Consider the following 24,256-nt stretch of genomic DNA (forward strand, 5'->3'; position numbering starts at 1 on the left):
ATGTGTCTGTATGTTCACGTGAAGCAACTGTCATTAAAGCGGGGTATGCATGTATGTGGCAAACATTTTTCGTCTATTGGAATGAGCATAGCAGTTCTTTGCTGACATTTCTTTTACAAATTTTTTTTTTTAAATGTACCCCAAATGGTAAGATGACATCATCACAGGAGTCCGTTAAATAATTATGTTTTAATTTTTTATTACACTTCATTGACACACAGGAAGATGGGCTCTGCAGCAGATTGTGTGATCAGTGGCAGGGGTCATCAAAGACGCCAGGAAAGTCTTTTGTTGAAAGCGATCTCCCTGTTAGTCCAAGACAACAAAGGACATAATATCACAACCCTGGGAATTACCAGAAGTCTCAGCAAGGACATAAAACTACGGCTATTTCTGCAGAGCATATTTCCTTTGAACAGTACAGAACATTTTTGTAACTTGTATACCCTATTCCCACATCTATACTGACCTCCAGATGAGGATTATATATCCACTCACAGGGCCACTTTATTAGGTACACCTTGCTAGTACCGAGTAGGACCCCCTTTAGCCTTCATTCTTCGTGGCATACTTTCTACAAGGTCCTGGAAACACTCCTCAGAGATTTTGGTCCATATGTGCATGATGGCATCACGCAGTTGCTGCAGATTTGTCAGCTGCACATCCCTGATGCTAATCTCCCGTTCCACCACATCCCAAAGGTGCTTTATTGGATTGAGACTGGTGACTCTGGAGGCCTTTGGAGTACAGTGAACTCATTGTCATGTTCAAGAAAACAGTTTGAGATTATGTGAGCTTTGTGACATGGCTACATCCAGCAGGATAATGCACCATCAGAAGATGGGTACACTGTGGTCATAAAGGGATGGATATGGTCAGCAACAATACTCAGGTAGGCTGTAGCATTTAAACAATTCTCAATTGGTCCTAATGGGCCCAAAGTGTGCCAAGACACCACACCATTACACCACCACCCTGAACCGTTGATACAAGGCAGGATGGATCCACGCTTTCATGCTGTTTACGCCAAAGTCTGACCCTGCCATCTGAATGTCACAGCTGGAATTGAGACTCATCAGACCAGGCAACGTTCTTCCAGTCTTCCATCGTCCATCGTCCAATTTTGGTGAACCTGTGTGAATTGTAGCCTCAGTTTCCCGTTCTTAGCCGACAGGAGTGGCACCCGGTGTGGTCATCTGCTGCTGTAGCCCATCTGCTTCAAGGTTCGACGTGTTGTGCATTCAGAGCTGGTATTCTGCATACCTTGGTTGTAACAAGTGATTATTTGAGTTACTGTTGCCTTTCTGTCATCTTGAACCAGTCTGCCCATTCTCCTCTGACATCAACAAGGCATTTCTGTCCACAAAACTGCCGCTCACTGAATATTTTCTCTTTCACAGACCATTCTCTGTAAACCCCAGAGATGGTTGTGTGTGAAAAGCCCAGTAGATCAGCAGTTTCTGAAATATTCAGACCAGCCTGTCTGGTACCAACAACCATGCCACTTTCAAAGTCACTTAAATCCCCTTTCTTCCCCATTCTGATGCTCGGTTTGAACTCTGCATGCCTAAATGCATTGAGTTGCTGCCATGTGATTGTCTGACTAGCTATTTGTGTTACCAAGCAATTGAACAGGTGTACCTAAAAGTGGCCAGTGAGTGTGTGTGCATATATATATACATATATATATTGTGACACAAGGTCTGGTAAAGTGGTAGATGGCAGGTATATTAGACCAGCCTTGGTCAATAGTAGCCTGCTTTAACCCCTTCAGGACCGGGATTTTGATACTAACGTGTCGCTAAAGGACCGGAGCCGTTTTTGTGTTTTTGCCATGTCTTTCTTGAACTGTAATTTCTCTCTTATTAATTGGTGCACCCACACAAATCATATATTGTTTTTTTTAGGACAAGTAGGGCTTTCATTTGAAACCATATTAAGCTGGGTAGTACATTGTTTTGTTTGAAATAAACTGGAAAAAGTGGTGAAAAAATGAAAAAAACGCATTTTTTTACAGTTTTGTATACATACAAATTGTACACACATTGAACCAATGGGAAAAAATTATCCCAAATATATTCATTGAGTTGTCCTGATTTGGAAACCACCCAACATGGCCAGGATTTTCATCTATTTTGACCAGTATAGGGCAAATATTGCTAGGCATGCATCGTGTTTTTGAAATGTAATTTTTTGCAAATTTGGCATGGTAGTCTAATAACTGCAATAGTTGTCACAGATACTGATTATCCCCCCAAAATTATATGTTTATGAAAAGTAGATAAGTCAAGGTGTACAACTAGGGTCATTTTGACACTTTTCAAACAGGGATTTTATCGCCAGTTGCTGCCAAATTTTGAGGTATTTTTATATTTTTTTGGGTTTTTTTGCATATGTTGCAATGTTGCTTTAGATTTTATATTATATTTTGTATAGAATTTGTGCAACTGCAGAAAAAAACACCAAATTGTGTTCACCAACATCCCCCGGTTCCAACAAGGCCTCACATGCATGGTTCATGCATTTTTTGAGGAAGCTATGAGGGCAAAACTGGAACATGCGCATTTTCGTTTTCACATTTGGAATTTTCAGAAATTGGTTTGCTGAGCCCATATCCCATTTGGGACATTTTGGAAGCCCCCCGCTGTAAATTACCCTATAAAAGTATATATTTATGAACAGTAGACAAGTCAAGGTGTTCAACTAGGGTAGTTTTGACAGTTTTCAGCTAGCCATTTCTTCACTCGTTTCTGCCAAACTTCACAGGGAAATTATTTTATTGCGTTTTTAACGCATACATTTCAATGTTGCACTGAATTTCTTGCACACCATAAGTGCAACAGTGGAAGAAAACACCACATTTTGTTCACCAAGATCCCCTGATTCCAACAAGACCTCACATGCATGGTTCATGCATTTTTTGAGGAAGCTATGAGGGCAAAACTGGAACATGTGCATCTACATTTTTTTAAATATTTTTTTTATCAGATTGCTTGTAAGTGACAGGTTTAGGCCGCTGACATCAATCAGGGAGACCGATCAATAATCAGCGACTTAAAATGTCACCGACAAGTGATCAGGTAATAATTATGATTATTTCATTTATTAATAATTTGTGTTTTTTCATAATTACCCTAGATGACCCCTCTCTCTTTGTAGAGCAGGGTCATCCGTGGGCTGCCATAATGATCCGATCACTCCTATTGGCCAGGAGCGATCTGATCAGCCCAGCATTTGACCTGGAAGCACCCTGGACTTTCAGGTCAGTGCTGGTATTTTTTTTATTATTATTTTTATTATTTTTTTATTATTTTTTTTATTTATTATTTTATTAGTATTTTTTTTAAAAAAATTATTTTTTAATTTTTTTTTTTTTAACTCTTTCAATGCTGATGCTCCATTGAAGCACAGCATTGATTGATATTTAGTCCCCACAAGCTTGTGGGGACTAATATTAACCCCTGCAATGCTGCGATGGGGGTCATAAACAATCGCAGCATTGAAGGGGTTAATTGAGGAAGAGGGGGGGTAGGGGTTAACTATGGGGGGTGGGGGTGGGGGGGCTGGTCTCCACACTAATGTGGAGACCAAAGAGCCCTGTCTCCCTGTCCCTGAAGCTGCCTCTGGCAGCTGGGACACAATCTCCAGTGGACTGGAGATTGTGGGAGAGGAGTCTCTCTGATCAGCCCTACAGGGCTGATCAGAGGACTTCTGGGGGTTCGTTTTTGCTGCTGGAGGTCTGCCTGGGCTTCCAGGCAGACCACCAGTAGCAGAACCCCCAAAAAAACGGGAATTAACCCCTTCAATGCCGCGATCGCGGCATTGAATGCAGCGATCGCGGCATTGAAGGGGTTAACGCTGCACTGATGCTCTCATGGAGCGATCAGGCAGCAGGGGGGTGTTGGATCAGGCCCCCACACTTGTGTGGGGACCCATTCAACACCCCCCCCTTCCCTGAAGCTGCCTGTGGCAGCTGAAACAGCGATTGCAGATTTTTCTGCAATCGCTGTTTCTGCCTAGAGAATCACTCCGTGGGAGTGATCGTAGGCTTGGGGGAGGGCTTAGACAGGCTGTGCTGTCTGCCCAGGACTCCTGGGCAGACGGCAGCAGCAGCGCCCCCGCGATCACCGCGATTGTGGTGATGTGGGGGCGTTTTTTGGAGGAGACGTACCTGGTACGTCCCGGTCTACCGGTGACTGTTAACCAGGAAGTACCAGGTACGTCCCGGTACGGAAGGGGTTAAAATATGTCCCAGGGAAATATGTTGTTTGTTTACAAACTGCACTACTGGCAGTTTGCAAAACATGGTAAGGGTCCCTGGGGCGGAGCACCTGGAAGAGCAGGGTGGGCCAGTGCTCCAACAGCACTAATTGCTGTTTTGATCCAGTCCAGAGCCTGCATTCTGGACAGGAGCTCCACAGGTGTGGGCTAAGTAACAGCTCACCTGTGGCTAATTAATTAGCAGGCAGAAGGTTAAAGGGTTGGAGCCTGATTCAGAGAGGAAGCCACTGTTATGCCAGCTAGGAGAGCTGATAAACTGAGGGGTGGTTTCTCTCTGCAAAGCCATAAAGATGGTAAATTGTGACCTGTTTTGTTCTAAGCGAAGACTGTTATTCTGCTTACAACTGCTGCTGTTTGTTCCTTGAAAATAAACATTGAAGCTGAGCTGGATGTGTCCTGGACTTCATTTACCCTAGAAGACTGTGGTTACAGCCAAGATCCTTGACAAAAGTCCCAGGGAAAAGGGAGGCTTGTCACAATATATATATATATATACATACATACACATATACACACACATAATATGCACCAGAGAAAATCATTTGATTAAACACAGAGGGTAATTATGATTTATAATTATTTCTGGGTAAATAAAATGTAACAAATAGAGGTGTATACATGTTCCGGCATCAGACCATTTTTGTAAAAACTGGCAGATCATTCTACATGTTCAAAGAATTACAACTATGCAAATACCAAGGGTGCATTGTGAGTCCATAGCAGATTCCTTGTTGCTGTTGTATTACCACCTCACCAGCACACAGTCTCCATTTTCTATAGAGTAGAACTGCAGGGGTTTTAAATCATTTTCTAGTTCAATCTCTCTGCCTTTCATCTAAATAAGAAAAGATTAGTAGTGTTAAAGGTGAGCATAAAAGTGCATTATTATTTCACACCAACATTGTACTGTGATTTCTGTATGAAATGGTCTAAGGCCATCTTTTAACGTAAGAACACAGAAAATAGACATTTGTTTTGGGACACAGGCATTCAGTCATCTGAAATTATCATTCAATTCTCTTATAGTGGCATCAATTAGGTATATCTACTGGTAAATGTCACGTAACATGCTGTAAATATTGTCCATCTTTTGTGCTATGTGCTACCACATAAGCTACACAATGTGTGGGCTTTGGTATTATAAGGAACCCTGCACTAAAATCTATAATGATAACTGGCAGATGCTGATTCATTAGATTAAGCACCGGCATTAAAATGCCCCGATAGCTCAATGAGATGCCAAATTGGCTTTGCGTCTAAAAACGATGAAGTGGCTTGTTTTGAACAGGTGTATGATGACATTCAGTTAGCAAAGCAAACAAAAGTGGTATTCAGTTTAAGAGCCGTAGGAGCTACATGATTTCCATCTATCCTTATACAATACTAAACAAATGTGCGCTCAAGTGAAACTCCCTATAAATTATTCTTTTATGTTGTTCTGTCTATTCGGCTCAAAATTAACATTATTTATGAATGTGTATTTTTGTTTTTTACCCATACCTAAAACATACACAGTAACAAGTTGTTGGTTTTTTTTAAACAAATATTTTCATGTGTTTTTTTAATTATTCAGCTGAATTTATAAACTATATATGTTAAATGTCTAATTGTCTCAGTGACCAAAATTAAAACTAAATCACAGCTTCTATGTATTTTAGGTAATAATGTTTTTAGCACTCATTTCGTTCAGGCGTAATGTGAATATATGTATAAGGAGCAAGGAAAGCATGACTTTCTTACAATACGCAGCATAGGAAACAAACGTATTTTTTGCGTGGAACACAACAGTCATATGACACGAAAGCAGGAACTCGTGGGTTGTTTAAAACATTTCTTAAAAGTTTCTATTAGTGGTTTTTATGAGATTAAACCTGAGGAAAGAATAAAATCACATATTTTGCTTGCTACAGAGGTTCAATTAGTGTTTTGTCTCTGTGTAACTACACCATACGAAAAGGAATCTTATCTTAAAAATGTGCTATTTTATGTGATTATTTGGAGGAAAATAAAAATTATTTTCCTCAACACGTGTTTTGAATATATGGAACAACACCTTTAATACATCACAACTGAACTTGACAAAATCAAAACTCTTAAGGATAAACCTGTATATAACTTAATGTCTGTAATTATGGAAAGCATACTATTGGATACATTCTGTAATGGTAAATCACAACCCTACAAAGCTGGCATTGGCTTCTCATACTGTGTAAGACACATTCTTAACTGTTCATTCTTCTCAGTAGCCTAGGTCTCTATTGCTATCTAGATGTACACGTTCTCCAAAACTTCCTACCGTACCAGCTGCCGGCTATACAAAATTAATGCACTTCTCCATTACAACACTATTTCATAAACTCCCTGAGTAGTGCTAGGTTTCATACCATGAATATGAATGGCGGCATAACTGCCATTGGAAAAGCAGCTGTGGAAGGTTTAAGCCCAGGGATGTTACAGAGTGCTCTCATACTGTGAAGAATAAAATCTGAATTTTACTAGCGCCCATTAGGTGGTCTTACAACATGTAATGTTAATTGGTTAAGTATCCAAAATCTATGAAAGGACATCAGTGAATATTTAATAGTAGCTGCAAACAAGCATTACTTACTTTTGAACTTTCATATGACAACTTCAGTTCAGAGCCTGGTACTTTAAGCAGACGATACAAAAGTCCTTTAACCTTCTGAACAGTCATAGAATCTAAAATTTAAAAAAATAAAAAAATAAATAAAGTATATTTTTACTTATTTAATTTCCCCACAGGGATCTTTATACAAGCAACGCATATTAGCCATAATATAGAAATGACTAATATGCAGCTGCCGGAAAGTGTTCTGTGTTGTATTTTTTCCCAAAAATATGAAGAATAATTGCAGAACTTAGATCTGTGAAATGAATCTTATTTTACCTTTTGTAATATTACTTTTTTTTCTTTCTTTCATTTATCCAAAGCAATTCTTCATCATAAATATTGAATCAATTTAGCTAAGGACTAAATGTGGGGATACCCTTATAGAAATCTTATATATTCACTCTTTAGAAACACTTAAATTCCTAGTGTAACATTAAAAATAAGCTTTCCTAGTTTTTGCATAATATACAAATGACCAATATGTGTCTGCCTGAAAATGGTATGTGTCGTATCTCTATTATCTTAGCTGAATAAAGTACACAAACAGCAGATTGATTAGGATATTGCAAACAATGGAACGGCCCACCGACCTGGACGTTCTAATTTATGAAAGTCTATTGAGCAAAAGACCTCATTAGGATTATTGTCATAATCAGTTCATAGTGGTGTTTGAGCAGGGGAGGTCATTCAAAATATCACAACTCACAACAATGGCAGCCTCCTGGTTTGCGTAAAAAGTAGGGGGACACAATTAACCGCCACTTTAACACTTCCAGGCTCCAAGCTTGAGTTGACAGAAATCTGCATAGGTGAATTAATAAGCATGCCCAAGGTATGATCTCACTTAGTACTTTAGGAAAAAAAGAATTCTCAAAATAGTTGATAATGTAAGCAAACTCAATGTAAAGTTTATTTGGATGCAGTTTTACTTACCAGGAAGTTTCTTCTGAATTGGTTTCTGATCTGGTTTATCAGGACATTTGATTGTCAACGCTAGAGTAAGAAACACAGAAACATTTTTTTAATACAAAGTTAGATGCAATTGTGTATAGGCTCTGACTAGTTAGTTAAATATTGTACAGGGTGTATTTAAACTCGAATTTGCATATATTGATGCACAAAGATCAGTTTTTGACTGCCACACTTAAGAATCTTGGGCTCATGTAAGATGGCACTGAACAAGGTATCCGCATTACGTTATTAGCCGAGGTGGGACTTTGCCTAAGAGCTGCATTTTCACGTCACTGACTTCACTATGCATTAAGAACGGCATCTTTAATCAACGTGGACACATTTTATTAAGCAACCATATAAAATACGTAATGTTGCAATTCATCTGATGAAGAAACCTCTGAGGTCCTAAAAGGTTATGTAATTTTATATATTAATACTGGCCCAGTAAAATATCTCTTGGACAAATGCAGTTATATCCATTTTCTCATTAGAAGGGATCAAAACAAATATGCTTTTTTTCTGCAAGAAGACCTGAGCTGAAATTGCATACATTAAACATTGGAATCAGTTTGTTTCCTAATGACTAATGTAGGAAATAATATTACACTGCGTTTTTTTAACGGCTTCTTAAAACATGTGAACATATTTATCAGGTTCACCGCTATTTTTCTAGCGTTTAATTGCGGCTAATAGCTGCATTATCAGGGTGCATCAAGGTACAGGACTGTAACATCAGTACTGCATTCACTGCCTCACTTATTGTGATTGTCTACTTAGTAAATGTAGTAGCAGTTAAAATATTTGTATTATCTTATGGTTTATTTTTGTATGTTTTATGTCCCTACACAAACATCACAATTATACTTTACTTAATAATTGATTTTTCAAGGCGAATGGTTGTTGTTGCTTAAGTTCCCCGCTTTCAGGAGCCCCATATCCTAAAAAACAAAATAAAAATATTTAGATAGGAGAAATGAAAACATGACTAATTCGATAAAAACGGATCTGCCACTTTACATAAATCCTAGAGTTTTATAAAAATGTATAATGTATACAATGATGGTTAACTATTAAAATAAGAAATAGTATTTATAATAGAAAACAGACATTATGTGTATGTCAGCGGCGAGAAAATTGATAACTCAGGATTTTCATGAGTTCCCTGTTGTTATTTCTCCCCCTTTGGTCAAAACTGGCATCCAAGGTGCCAAGCAGTGGTAGAAAAACTGCTCCCTTTAAAATCAATAAGAAAGTCTTCTGTACACAAAATTCTGCAGAATCTCACTATGTATTTTCAAGGTCGAAAAATATAAAGGTAACATATAACAATCAAATGCACTGAAGTGCATGTGGTGGCTGGCGTGTCCCTTTAACCGAGGTGTCTGTGCTTGAGCTGGGATATTCAAAAGTTTTCGACAGTGAACAATTTGCTTTTAGCAGTAAAAAATGCTGAAACGCGTTCAACCTCAAGGGGTCAAGATGAAACAACTTTGTTTTTTTACTTTTTCTTTGGTTTTTAGTTGCTTAAAATAAAATGGAACTTTAACAGTAGATTTTGTCGTGCACAGAACGCCACTATTCATGTTATCATCTTGAACAGAAGAAGACATTTGCCACCTCATGGGAATGTATCAGGGCATGAAAAGCAAAGCAGGCAGCACACTTAAAGAATACTATAAAAGTACAGCCAAAGACAGCCGAACAGCTGAAAATCTGATCCCATGCATTGCTACCTAGAATATTTATAAAAGTAAATCTATTAATACTTTGAGGCAACATACAGTTCAAAGAAGAAAAGAAAAATAAGTCAGCATAGTTCTAGAATATCTGTATGCATATTGCAATGGAAAAGTAGAATTCCAAAACATGCATTTGAAATGTATTAGATTTATATTGTTGATTGGTTCATGTGGACTTGGACTTTGTATGAGGAGTCCCCATTGCATGAATTAAAGAAGAGGAGGTGGAAAACACGTTTACTCCTCTTGTTGAAAACATTCAGACTAAATAACTAGACAAACTAAATCATAATAATGCTACTTTATGTGTTTGGAATATTTATGTAGCAAATCAAACATTTGAAAAACTAGAAAGGAGCAGGTGCTTGTTATATGGCAAAGCAAAATTGCCTACTACAATTTTAGTTTCACTTACTTTCTATAAGAGAGACGTATCTGGGGTGAGCCATAAGAAACTCTTTGCTTGGGTTGCTCAATTCCGAATTTTGATTCCCACCAGCTTTTATCCAATCATTGCCAAACATTTTTCTGTAATCTAGTTCAGCTCCCCTTCTTTCATTATTCAGAATCTATCAACAGAAGAACAAGAGAAAAAAACAAGCATGTGTGCAATCTCAGCATTGGGAAGAATGAAGGTGTATATATAACATAATATTATAAGAAATATGTGATTTTTTTAAACAATGAAACAATAGTCAACAGATTGTAACAATTAGTTTAAGTCTGGTGCATACAACAAGAGTCATAGCTGAATTGGTGAGGTACTGTGCATTATCATGTATCACTAAGGAAAAATGCAGATATTTTTTCTACAGTTACAGTTTAAAAAACAGAAATAAGCAGAGCTTAGCATAGTAAAATTATCACTAATTCCCGTCTTCCTTTTTTTCTTTCTTTCTTTCTATTTCATTAATGAGTAAAGATGAGTGGATTCTTTTTAATTTCTTCATTTTCCAATTCTCTCAAAAGTCATGGTTTATATTAAAAGCTCTCCGTCCTCAGCTTTCCGCTTGCTTTTAACATTTTTGTTTAGCTTTCCATCTCTGGCCGTTTCTTACTTACCATGTCATCAGCATCTGTCCTACTACTCAGTCAACTGGTAAATTCTAATAACTCAGTGCAATCCTTTGTGTATTGTTATTGAACTACACTGGAAATACAGTGATGGATTTATTAGAAATAATTAACATGGATAATTTATATAGGTCAGGTTAAAAAAGGGTTAAAGAAAGTGTATAGGAGGATATATGATCCCACGAAAGAGCAACATGGCGTCTAAACCTCTGCGAAAGCCTAAGCAGGCCTTCGGTTAGACAGTGAGAATTTTTAAATGTAAGCATTTTAATTTGTGGGAATAAATTGTGTTCTAACTTGCTACATTATTGTTGGCTTCTCTTTGTTTCCCCCGCTTCTGTTTACACACACAAAAAGCTCAGCTTATCAGATTTAAAATCAATAAACGTAAAAAAAGGATAGATGCCGACAGCGTGGCAGGAAAGATGATGGACGGAGATGTAATTTACAGAGAGGTGACAAAGAAACTTTCAATAAAATCAAGCAACACATTCAGGAAAGAGAAGCTTTTGACATGATCTTTTTGAAGGAACTTGAGAACAAAAATCGAATGGAATATTGATCTTAATAGAAAGAAAAGTTCATTAATTAATTAATAATAAAAAGCACTGCTTATTTAGGTTTCTTAAACTGTAAAAGGATCACATTTTTATTATCAGAACAGGCAGAATAATTCTTAAAAAATGGGTTGGCGCTAAGAACTTTTATAGAATTATCAGAACGTTATTTGCAGGGAGCAAGGGAGTTGCTCTGGTTTGATTTGCACTAAAAACCGAACCTCTGTGACAGCTTTTCGCAGCATTTCTATGAATGAGTGTTGCAAACCTGGATTCATTACTAAATGTCTGTTGGGCTGTTATATTGGCTTGGCTGGGATTGCCCCTTTTGACAAAAGTTACCAATATAAAAAACTATTTTTTACAGCATTTGTTATTCCTGTTTTCTAATTATTTTGCAATGTAATACATAACTACAGCACAAATGTATAGCCCCAAGTTCATAAGCTTATGCTTTAGTAAACATGCACCTCGCACTGATGATACAAATAATAATAATATTATCATCACCCACAAAGATAGTAATACCTCTGTCCTGTTTAACACTTTTAAGTTGGCAAGCTTCGCAATGATTAGCTGTCGCACAGTCTCTGGATTCTTCTCGGACTCCATTAATGGATTACTGTAGCAGTTCAGAGACTGTAGAGTTTTCAGTTTATTTAGCTCATTTACTGTGGACCACTGTGGAAACAAGAAAGAAAAAGAAAACACTCAAACATAACAGGAAATAATTCAGATCACAATAAAAACCTGAAGACAAGAAATACAGTAACCACTATAATTAAATATAACTTGAAATATTAAGGAACCAGTAGAAGAGGGAAGGGAAAAAAATAAAAATACAGACAGGTTGAACCGGCATAGAGTTATGTTTTAATAATAGGGATTACTTTATCTTTGTAGCACAACAGTTTATATATTACAACTAAACTGGATGCTTTCCTGCTTGTCTTGAGTTGTTAAGCTTCAACACACCTATACACTTAAATTCAGCCTTGTGACAAAAATTAACAGTTCTTACAGTATGGTTGTGTGTCCCCATACATAGTAATTTAATTTCCTGGTGTATCTCTCACGCACACACGAGATGTAACTCCATCCCCAAGGTAGGGTAGGAGAAAACAAATATTGCCCCTCCGTCAATGGAATAACAAAGCCAGCAAAAGATACACATTAAAAAAACAAAAGGAAGGTATAGAAGACCGAGAAACTTGTATGTCAAACATTAAATCCTCCGCGATGAGACATCAAGTCAGCGCTTGACAAAAGAACGGAGTGAGGACCGAACACCCGCTCTTCATATCTGAACTGGAGGCACATTCGCCAGATCAGTCCATGAAATAGGTATGGGCTGTGTACAAGGAGTCTTAAGTACCAATGAAGAACCTTCGGTAGTATATGCCTCCTGGATTGTTTGTATTATGAACCTGCTGATGGATCTGCAGCTATGTTTGTAGATCTGCAGAACTGAACAGTCCTCTCCAAATGAATCAGTAGAGAACTTCCAAGGAATGTAGCTGAATGTCTCTCACTTTCTTAGATGCCAGACAAAAGGATGGTAAAATGATGTCCTGATTGGCATGAAAAGAGGAGAATCTCTTAGGAATGAATACTGGAAGAGGGTGCAGCACCATGCTGTCATTCATAAACTCTCTGTGCAGATGTAATCACAAACAAAAATACCACCTTCGATGGAGGTCGATTCAAGAGGCTCAAATGGAGGCATGGTAGTCTTTCAAAACAAATTTTAAGTCCTCTGGAAGCACATGAGCCTGGGAGTTCTCAGTCTAGATAATGCAATCATAAATCTCCAAACTAAAGAATGAGAAGTCAATTCAATGTCCAAAAAAACACTTAAGACTGAAATATGAACTTTAATTGTGCTTCTTCTACTTTCTTATCTAGAGGATCAGCAAAGTAGGGTCTTTCAGGGGAATAGTGGATCTTCTGGTGGCTACAGCCACAAGAAAAGGGAAAAAGATGTTTAATCCCTCTGGAGATGTAAAGTCTTTTCTTGGGGTGACCTCAGGTGTTTGAATGCCTATGGTACAGGGAACATTCTAGAAACTTTTTGTCAAGCTTCTTCTGGCATAAGTGTAGCTCATACAGTCAAGATGAGGTTTTGTCTCTTCTGTTAGAGAAAAAAAAAAAGAATGTGTCCTCTCTCAGCTCCTCTTACTTAGGGTGGCTTTTTACATAAGGACCAGGGTAAATACTTGGAGCATCATTTTGCTGCGCATACCAGCTGCCAAAAGGAACAGGAATCTACCACCTACCACTTTCTCTTTCCTGAAGGAAAGAGGAGACATCCACCAGCACAAGGGGGGCAGCCCACCCAAGGGCCTCATTTGAGGGGCAGGAAGAGGGTTGTGAGGGAGGGGCATTCTTGCATTGTTTTTCCTACCCTATCCGGAGGAGGAGCTACATCTATTAGGTCAGCTGCCAGGGATCACAATGGAAAAGGATGACATGAATAAGGAGCAAGAGGAGTAGGAAACTTGGTTCCAATACAATTAACTTTTTCACCAGCACTGCTTATTCAGTCTAGGTAACCTGTGTTGTCTAAATCACATCCACGTTACCATCCCATCATTTTTAACATATACTGTAAACAGATTGTGTTTCTTGATATTTATTTAATATGACACTTTAATATGTTCCCTCTACAAACAACATAAAACATTTTTGTCTTGTCTACATCAATGTGCTCTCTCAGGGATATAATAGAGAGATATTTAAACTGACAAACTTACCTCTGATATGTTATTACCATCAATTGACAAACCCGTTAATGCAGAAAACATGGCAGTAGTGCCCCCTACAGAAAACAAAGAACTGTTACAATAATTTATACAAATATTAAATGAGATTGGAATGCAGAAAATCTAACTTACCAAACTGAACATCTGGGAAGGTAATTTCAGAAATCTTGTTATTGGAAATTATTAGCTGGTTCAACCTATAATCAACAAAAATCAAATTCATTAGCAAGATGCAAAAATAATGGAAACTAGATGAAATCAATGTCTGATTATCCTGCGGGATATGCCGTATATATATATACACATTTTATTTTTATATATATCATTTGCTAGTGATTTCATTTGCACAATGTTTATATGTATATATAAACTTACCTGAAATGAGCCACATAAAACAATGTTAAAAGCACATTTAAATAATTCAGTACATGTCAGTTATATGTATGTAAAAAGATGAGTCTTGTTTTTTACATGACTAGCATTTTGTAAAATATGTTCATATGCAACAAGTTATGATCTAAGTAGGAATGATAATAGAAAACATTCCTTAGGCAAAACAGATTAGCTATTACAATTAGACTACATATACACATTACATTGTCAGAGTAAGATATAAAAACCGCAAGGGATTCACAGATTAATAGGATATGTCAACCACAGAATGCAGCTTGTGTTAAAAGTACTGTCTTGGGGACGGCTTTCCCACTTACACCAAATATATTACTCTGTCATGCAATACACAGAAGAGCCTTTGTTTTCATGATTAGTCAATCAAGTTATTTTTCTACTTGATAATGTTGTGCAGATTTCAAATTTTTATTTTCTTAGTTCCTTTAAGATCTTTGTTTTTACTTATTGTTTGAGATTTTCAGAGCTTTCTTAATCTCATATTTAAGTTTTTATTCAACATTTTGAATATTACTTTTGATGATCTAACAGTGTTTTCCCTGGAAGAAGTGACAAAAGACACAAGACAGCTTACTAGTTGATGTGGCCAGAACAGAAGAAACGTGCAAGGTATAAAGTTTGGTGAAGCTGTAAAAAAGTTCACATTTCTCTTTTGTACACAGCATTTTAATAAAAGTTTTACTGAATCTCTGTATTCTCCCTGTTCTATCCAGATGTACGGAGAAAGACTTCTTACTAACAGAATATGTGTGTTATCTCTGGCTTACATAATGGTTTAGCTACCTAAACAGTTTGCTTGGGGCACTTGGTTGAAATATTGTTCTTTTCTCAATAAACACACAATTTATTCATATTCACTGCCTTTACATAAAGAATACCTCTTTCTTGTGGCTTAGAGGCATATGACAATCAACAGTTACATCAACATTTTTTCAATATCTTGTATATATATTAATGCGATTATAATTCAAAAATCAATTTTTTGAGATCTGACTTTAATAAAATCCAACACCAAAAAAAGCAAACCTTGGTAAATATGCTACTGCGTGAAGCTGGTTCCCATCAACAATGTTGTTGTTAGAAATGTCAAGTACCGTCAGGGACTGAAGATGCTCAAAAGGCCTGCAAGGAAGTATAAATAATGAAACAAATGTGAAAGTATGAACAAACTTTTTAATGCATGATGATGGTGTGCTAAAAAGTGGGGAGGCTACAGGCTACATTTGTCCACGTAAGAGCAGAGGCACCTAGAATGGAATAAAGGCTGTATTTTATGACTCACTCTCCCGTGAAATGCCTACAAAGTGTGTCGATTTATTTAGACAGGTCTGGTCTGTGCCTATATTGGGTGGTCTGAGTCCCTGATGCATTGTGGACTGTTTGACCAAACATGCACCCTGCAAACAATTTCCAGTCTTCTACATTTAGCCACTAAAAATACAATAATTCCATTGCATAAAATAATATATCATACCTTTCCAAAGTTGTGATATCATTTGAAGCCAGGTGTAGTTCATTAAGTACAGGCCACATGGGAGCACTTCTTAAAACCTTCCATAAGACATACACAGTTTAGTGTCTTTGAATACAGGTCTAATATATATAATATACTATATAGTGTGGGGAAAGACATATGGTTCACTTTTGGGATGCGTGGATTGAATTTATACAGAAGGTATTAATATGAACACACACAGATACATGCATAGGACACTGGTATCACGCTGTTCAAAAACACATTTACGTAGGAGTCTTCAATTAAATTTGTATCAAACTACATACAACTTTTCACACTACACTACATAGTTACTATATGTAAACAATAAAAGCTACAAACATCTCTCAATAATACAAAGGGTATACCGTATTTGCTCGATTATAAGACGAGGTTTTTTTCAGAGCAAATGCTCTGAAAAATACCCCTCGTCTTATAATCGGGGTCGTCTTCTAATCAGACCTCAAATAGAGGTCTTATTAGGAGACTAAGATCCAGATCCCCCGCACCGCTGCAGGGGACCTGGATCCTCCTGTCGTCGCCCCCCCCCCCAATTTAACGCCCCCCCCCCCCCACACACACACACACACACACACACTTACCGGTGCTTCCGGAGGTGAAGTTGGCAGCGGGGGTTTGTATGCGTCCGTCGCAAATACCTTCCCCGACTGTCAGAGATCAGAGTTCCCCGCACCGGTGCGGGGAACTCTGATCTCTGACAGCCGGGGAAGGTATTTGCGACGGACGCATACAAACCCCCGCTGCCAACTCCACCTCCTTCCGGCTGCCGCGGAATGAGACGTCAACCCGCTGCCCCGGCAATACAGCAGGAAATCGGAAGCACCGGTAAGTGTGTGTGTGTGTGTGTGTGTGTGTGTGTGTGTGTGTGTGTGTGTGTGTGTGTGTGTGTGTGTGTAGGGCATTTCTGGAATGCCTTATACCCCTATATGCCACTCTGGCACTTAGGGGGTTAAAAGGCATATTATGGGGCAGAGTGGCATATAGGGAGGTATAAGGCATTTCAGGAGGCAGAGTGGCGTTAAGGGGGCATTTAATAGTGCACTCTGCCTCCTGAAATGCCTTATACCTCCCTATATGCCACTCTGCCCCATAATATGCCTTTTAACCCCCTAAATGCCAGAGTGGCATATAGGGGTATAAGGCATTTCTGGAGGCAGAGTGCTCTATATAATGCCTTTTAACTCCCTTAATGCCACTCTGCCTCCTGGAATGCCTTATACCTCCCTATATGCCACTCTGCCCCATAATATGCATTTTAACCCCCTAAATGCCAGAATGGGATATAGGGGTATAAGGCATTTCTGGAGGCAGAGTGGCACATAGGGGGTCAAAAGGCATACCATGGGGCACAGTGGCATATAGAGGGTTAAAAGGCATATCATGGGCCACAGTGCCATATTGGTGTGGCAAGCCTGGGGGCAGATGTGCGTAACTGGGGGACAGGTTGGAAAATACAAGAAATAAAAACAAAAAAATATATTTTTCTCAATCATAGCTTTTATTAAAAAAAATAGTTTACATGAATTAACATTTACTGGTAAAACTTTTTTCCTTTAGGGTCGTCTTATATTCAGGCTTTTTCTTTTTTTCCTAAGTTAATATTCAGATTTTGGGGGGTCGTCTTATAATCGGGGTCGTCTTATAATCGAGCAAATACGGTAATTTATAAATATGCCACAAGCACAACTAAAAGGAAGAATAACGCAAAAGCCAGAAGAAGGCAAGCAAAACAGCAGGGATCGGGTCACTGTAAATCATTTTCTGTGTGTAGTGGGGCTGTTTTATTGGTCATTTAGCACTACCGTGCTTCCCCAGAGCTAGCTTCTACTCTACACTTGTGGTATCTAAAACCCATGACCCTCAACCAGAATGAACGCAGGTGCACCGGAAGTGCAAAAAAAGATCATTTGTGGTAGTATTTATGGCTACATTGCGTTACTTTCTAATATTTAAGGCCATATAAACCTAACCTGTGATATCGGTCACCTAGTTTGGCTTTTTATGTGCAATCAACAATCATGTCCAACCTAAGGTTGGGGCTAAAAAAGCAGAAGTTAGGCATTCATGAATAAGTTGGTTATCGTGTTCCAAATAATATGCCTAGGCTTCCCTTCAAAAAGTGTAAACGACTGCCACCTAAGCAAACTTATTAAAATCGGCCTCACAGGTCCACCAAACTGAACATTATTTCTCAAACATTGCTGGCATAAGAGCTGGTGTGCACCAAAAGTTAACATCATTACTTAAGTATATAATATGGTGCCGACTTTAGTCAGGGATGCTCCTTTGCTCGTCTTTAGGGTCGATGGACTCTCTGCCTTTGCATGGACATTAGATGCCTAGCTACACCTGTTACTTATTCCTGCAATTATGGACCTATATAACCCAGCCATTATCCTATATTCATTTCTAAAGCTTTGTAGTTCCTGACCCTGATTGTTGATTCCCAGGATATCCTTATCATGGCTAATTATCTGGTTTTGACCCCTGATGTGGGGTCAACCACGCAAAGATCCTGGTTTGCCCTTTTGAGCACTAAAGTCAGAGAACAGCCACAGATTAAGAAAGCAAGCAGCATTTCTCATGGAAATGTAGTTTTGGTCGATGGCAGACTTGGTAGGTGAAGCATGGAAATAAACTGATGTTTTCTTTTAATAGAGCAGGTTATTCTCTATTCCTTGAAGGCACATACCCACTGAGGTGTACAAAACAGTGATTTATAACTAGTAACACATTTAATCAGTTCAGTTTTTTCCAGGCATAGAGAGCCTTGTAAAACCTAAAACTGATGTACAACTGCTAAAAACCTAAGGTTAATTTATGCTTAGAAAGGTAAACTCTTTCTGCTTGAAAACAGGATGAACCTCATACTACTCTGCCTAAAAAAATTAAATTCACTGCATTATATACTATCTGGTAAATACCGTATTGGCCCGAATATAGGCCGCACTTTTTTCCCCCACTTTAAGTCTTTAAAGTGGGGGTGCGGCCTATATTCGGGGTCTAGCGCCCGACGCCCGGGACATGCAGTCCCGGGCGCCGGGCAGGCAGCGCGGTTAGGATACAGATCCCCCGCAGTGGTGCAGGGGACCTGCATCCTACTGTCTGATACGCTCAGACAGCCTCCCGTGCCAGCACTTCCCACGGGGGGAGTGCCGGCACAGGAGGTTGTCTAAGCGCATCGTCCGAACGTCGGCACGATGCATTTTACACACACCCCCCGCCCCTGACTTACCAGAGCAGACTCCCGGGTGTCTTGCAGGGCCGGCGGAAGACATCTACGCAATGCGCGTATACAACTTCCGGTGCCGACACTTCCGCTGAGTGCCGGCACCGGGAGTTGTATACAGGATGTGCATAGATGTCCCCCTCCGGCCCCGCAAGACACCCGGGAGTCTTCTCTGGTAAGCCGGGGGGGGGGGGGACAGAGTGGCAGCATATCTCGGGGGGGGGGACAGAGTGGCAGCATATCTCGGGGGGGGACAGAGTGGCAGCAAATCTCGGGGGGGGAACGGAGTGGCAGCATATCTCGGGGGGGGACAGAGTGGCAGCATAGCTCGGGGGGGAGAGGACAGAGTGGCAGTATATCTCGGGGGGGGGGGAGAGGACAGAGTGGCAGCATGTTTTTTGGTGCTTTTTTAAAGAAAAAAACTTTTTCTTTAAAAAAGCACCAAACTTTTAGGGTGCAGCCTATATACGGGGGCGGCCTATATCCGAGCCAATACGGTAATAATGGCTGGCATCAGGTCTACAGAAATAAAGAAAAAGACAATTATGCCTTTTCAAAGATGAATGACTTCTTCATCATGACTTCTTTTACATTTATTGGGTATATCAAATTATTATTATCCAACACAGTACTGTGAGTTAACATTCCATTACAGTATTACATGTTTAGTAAAACCTGATAATTTTCATTTTAACATTACATATTTCCCCACTGTGTTCATTTATAATACACATAAGAACTTCAAAAATATTCATATTAGAGACAAAACATCAGTAAGACATTCAAAATTCTCATTAGGGATGCAACATTCCACCAGAAATATTTTCTATATCAGTATTGTGTTTACAAATAAATTCTTCAATCATATGACAAAAGTATTGGGAACGGAAGTATTGAACAGGTGTTTCAATCAAACCCATTGCCACAGGTGTATAAAAACAAGTACCTGGCCATGCAGTCTGCATTTACAAACAGTTGTGGGAAAAATGGGTCGCTATGAAGAGCTCAGTGAATTCAAGTAAGGTACTGTGATAGGATGTCACCTTTTCAATGAGTCAGTTCGTGAAACCTGCTAGATCTTCCATGGTCAACTGTAAGTGGTATTATTGGAAAGTGGAAGCGTTTAGGAACAGCAGCAACTCAGCCATGAAGCAGAGGGCCACGTAAAGTCAGAGAGCGGGCTCACAGAGTGCTGAGGCGCATGGTATGCAAGTCACCAACGCTCTGCTGATTCCATAGCTGAAGAATTCCAAACTTCCACTGCCATTAATATCAGCACACAAATTGTGCTGCAGGAGCTTCATGGATGCAAGCCTCACATCACCAAATACAATGCCAAGCATTGGATCGAGTGGCATAAAGCACAACGCCACTGGACTCTGGCATGGTGTAAACGTGTTCTTTGGAGTAATGAATCACGTTTTTATGTTTGGCAGTCTTATGGGTGAGTCTGGGTTTAGTGGATGGCAGGAGAACGCTACCTTCCTGACTGTGTTGTGCTAACTGTAAAGTTTGGTGTAGGAGGGATAATGGCATGGTTATGGTAGAACTCTTAATGTTTCAGCATACTTGGACAATACTATGATTCCAACTTTGTGGGAACAGCTTAGGGAAACTTGACCTCAATCCCATCGAACACATTTGAGATGAACTGGAATGGAGGTTTCGAGCCAGGCCTTCTCATCCTACATCAGTGCCTGACCTCAGAAATGCTCTACTGGATGAATGGGCAAAAATTTCCCACAGAAACACTCCAGCATTTTGTGGAAAGCCTTCCCAGAAGAGTGGAAGCTGTTATACCTGCAAAGGGGGGGACCAACTACACATTAATGCCTATGTATTTAGAAAGCGATGTCATAAAAGTCCCTGTTGGTGTAAAGGTCAGGTGCCCCAATACCTTTGTCCATATAATGTATCCTATGCATTCTATATTATGTACCTAAATACCGGTAGTTGCATTATTGTTATTTAACATTTCTTTCAAATAAAATGAGTTACAGTGTGACATAATGAATGATATTCATGCTAGAATGTTCTTTACCCCAACAGAAAAATATAAGCATTTCAGTGCTTCACTCACATACAATAGTCATGTGCTATGCTAAATAATCTACAAAATCTAGTGATGGCTCACACAACTTAACTAAACTAAGAAATCCAATGTATAGTGGCCTATAAGCATATGTCTCCTCAAAGTGCAGGCATATAAAAATGTATCATGTAGTATTGTTTTGATTAAAGAAAATGGGGAGAAAAAATGCAGCTAGGTGGGAATGGGTGTCATATGTCTTTAGGCTAATTTAGTTAATCATAGAGGGCATGAAAAGCAATTTAACCCAAATTCACAGCACAGGTTTTGGCAGGACCAAGACTATTGCAAGGAGCAATGAATACCGGATGCACACTCTCTCCGTGCATGTGTTTGTGTCACTCAACAAGCCTAGGTGGCATAAAGGAGGCAGACAAAAGGCAGGGCAGCCTTCATTATGAGATCCAGCTGGGCACCTTGCAACACTCGCTTTACAGTAGGTCACTACTAGGTGAGAGGGAGCAGTGTATTTGAGTCCGTATACTGTGGTGTGAGAGTCAGTGTGCATGCAGGGGCGGGCTGGGCAATTGCCCCCCAGGCCGCCCTGAATCTACACTAAATGGCCACGCGGCCGCCCATTTAAACGGCCGATTCTGCCACACCAGGGCCGTCTTTAACGCCCGCAGCATCCGTGGTAGGCCGGCCGAACTGGCCGGCACACCGAAATGCCATTGCAGCCGATGTGGCTGTGACTCTTAAAGCGGCCAGCGTGTCTTACGGCTGCTTTAAGAGTCACAGCCACATCGGCTGCAATGGTTAATCATTAAGGGGCCGTAAGACACGCTGGCCGCTTTAAAATCATTAAGCGTGCCTGCACAGTGCCATCCAGTGTCCTGTGTGACTCCGCCCCCTTGAGCGGCACGTCACATTGTCAATGTGATGGGCCGCTCAAGGGGGCGGAGTCACACGGAACAGCTAGAAGAGCACGTTGGAGCACAGCAGCAGTGAAGGATGGCAGCAAAAACATAAGTATTAAAAAAATAAAAAAAATTGTTGGGGTAATAGGCGGAAGGGGAGCCATATTCAAAGGGGGGGCTGCATTGGGACAACAATTAAACGCAAAATGGGGGTGGGGGCTGGGTTCAAATTGCATGGGTCAGTCATTAACAATGCAAAGGGGGGCATCAATACACAAGGGAGGGGGCTGGCTAGGGACATCACATAAATCAATACACAAGGGTGTTGGGGCATAATGTACAAAGGGGGCTGGCTGTGGGCACGAATCCACATGGGACAATACACAAGGGGCATAATGTACAAAGGGGTCTGGGGGGGGCACAAATCCACATGGGGCAATACACAAGGGTGTGGGGGGGAGAATACATTAAAATCAAAGGGGGGGCTGGCTGGGCATCAATACACAAGGGGGAAAAACAAACAAACAACAAACCATTGTGGAAAGCATTTTGGATGTGGGTGTCAGTGTCGCAGAGCCTGTCCTGGAGTGTGTGTGTTTGGATATCGGTGTGGCAGAGCCTGTCCTGGTGTCTGTGTGTTTGGTTGTCTGTGTGGCAGAGCCTGTCCTGGTGTGTGTTTGGATGTTGATGTGGCAGAGCCTGTCCTGGTGTCTGTGTGTTTGGCTGTCTGTGTGGCAGGGCCTGTCATGGTGTGTGTGTGTGTTTGGGTGTCAGTGTGGCAGAGACTGTCCTGGTGTGTGTGTCTGGGTGTCGGTGTGGCAGAGCCTGTCCTGTGTGTGTGTTTGGGTGTCGGTGTTGCAGAGCTTGTACTGACGTCAGGGCAGGCTGTTTGGGGACAAAATTAGTTCACCCTGGGCTGTTTGGGGACAAAGTTGGCTCACTCTGGACTGTAATTTGTTAATGTTATCTTGGTGCTGGTCGGGTTCTATGGGGAAGTGTGGACACCAGGGCTGGCTTTGGGGGTGTGCATCCTGTGATCTATACCTGTAATTTAGGGGGGTTTCTCTATACCTTTAATGCTTAGTTGTTTTTGTGATTTCCAGTTGATCTGTACCTGCAAAGCTGGGTTTGTGTGTTATTCTGCTATGCTATGTTTGCATACATTATTTATGTATACCTGCAAATACAGAGTTTGTATTTCTTATTCAGTTGATCTATACATGCACGTGCTGTTTACATGTGTTGTTTATTTGATCTATACCTGAACTACCGGGAGTAAGTAAAACAGAGGTGTGGCTTAGTGAATGAGGGACAAAGGGACTCTGGGGATAATTACAGGCAGGGGCCCAAGGAAATGCCTAGGGTCCAATTTTTCCATATTTAAATTTTATTTTGTTACAAAGATTAGCTGTTTTTTAATTTATTAAACATCATTTTTTTTTAATCCCAGTCCCATCACATTACATCAATATGCGTTAGAAAATCAGGAAAAGATGGGCATGTATAGTGGGCTGATTCGGTGGCGCAACGGGCCACTTGACTAGACTTGCCCCCCAGGCCTTAGGCTGCCAGCCCTCCCCTGTGTGCATGTATGTATATGTACAGTGCAAGAGTCAGTGCTAATATACTGTAGTGTCAGAGTCAGTGTGTTTGTGTGGGTACATGTAAAGTGCTAGAGTCAGAGTCAGTGGGTTTGTGTATGTATGCGTATAGCACTGGAGTAAGTCTGTGAGTGTGTGCTGTAGTGTCAGTGTGTATGTATACTGCAAAGAGTCACTATGTGTACTTTATTGCAGTGCCAGATTCAATGTGTATAGTGAGTGTCAACCACATTTCAATGTTCTGTTTTTTATTTTGGGACTAATAAGTAATATGTATTAGCATTAATATGGTTTAATATGAAACCCTGAAAAAATATAATCTTTAGTGGCAGGTACAAAAGGCAAAATAAGGGTTAAACATACAAGCATGAGTCTTTAAGGTGTAAAATACCCTTTGTAACGAAGGGGTTAATTACCTCACTCCATGATATTTTGGTTCGATTCAGTGAGAGTACCCTCAAACTAAGAAATGCACTTGACAACGAGGATGGGTTAGGTGGAAGACTGATTCTGTTTTCACTGAATAAAAAAGAAATACAATAATTGTAGTGTAATAA

General features: G+C 39.9%; 1 protein-coding gene across 2 annotated transcripts in view; it reads right to left on the reverse strand.

Moving 5' to 3' along the window:
* Positions 1-203: 203 nt before the first annotated feature.
* The window catches only part of TBCE (tubulin folding cofactor E), a 30,693-nt gene continuing 6,640 nt past the window's right edge, over positions 204-24,256 (reverse strand). The window contains exons 8-19 of one of the 2 annotated variants that reach the window (XM_053461193.1): positions 24,116-24,218; positions 15,882-15,958; positions 15,434-15,529; positions 14,132-14,196; positions 13,991-14,055; positions 11,766-11,918; positions 10,022-10,175; positions 8,737-8,805; positions 7,847-7,906; positions 6,890-6,981; positions 4,978-5,116; positions 204-306 (exon numbers count right to left, since the gene is read on the reverse strand). In XM_053461193.1, coding sequence (XP_053317168.1) covers positions 5,024-5,116; positions 6,890-6,981; positions 7,847-7,906; positions 8,737-8,805; positions 10,022-10,175; positions 11,766-11,918; positions 13,991-14,055; positions 14,132-14,196; positions 15,434-15,529; positions 15,882-15,958; positions 24,116-24,218 — 1,027 coding nt within the window. In that variant the 3' untranslated portion in view covers positions 204-306; positions 4,978-5,023. Of the gene's footprint in view, positions 307-4,822; positions 5,117-6,889; positions 6,982-7,846; positions 7,907-8,736; positions 8,806-10,021; positions 10,176-11,765; positions 11,919-13,990; positions 14,056-14,131; positions 14,197-15,433; positions 15,530-15,881; positions 15,959-24,115; positions 24,219-24,256 lie in introns of those variants that run through there. The other variant, XM_053461192.1, reaches the window with a different exon arrangement.

This window comes from Spea bombifrons, chromosome 3 (genome assembly GCF_027358695.1).
Source record: "Spea bombifrons isolate aSpeBom1 chromosome 3, aSpeBom1.2.pri, whole genome shotgun sequence".
NCBI classification, from domain to species: Eukaryota; Metazoa; Chordata; class Amphibia; order Anura; family Pelobatidae; genus Spea; species Spea bombifrons.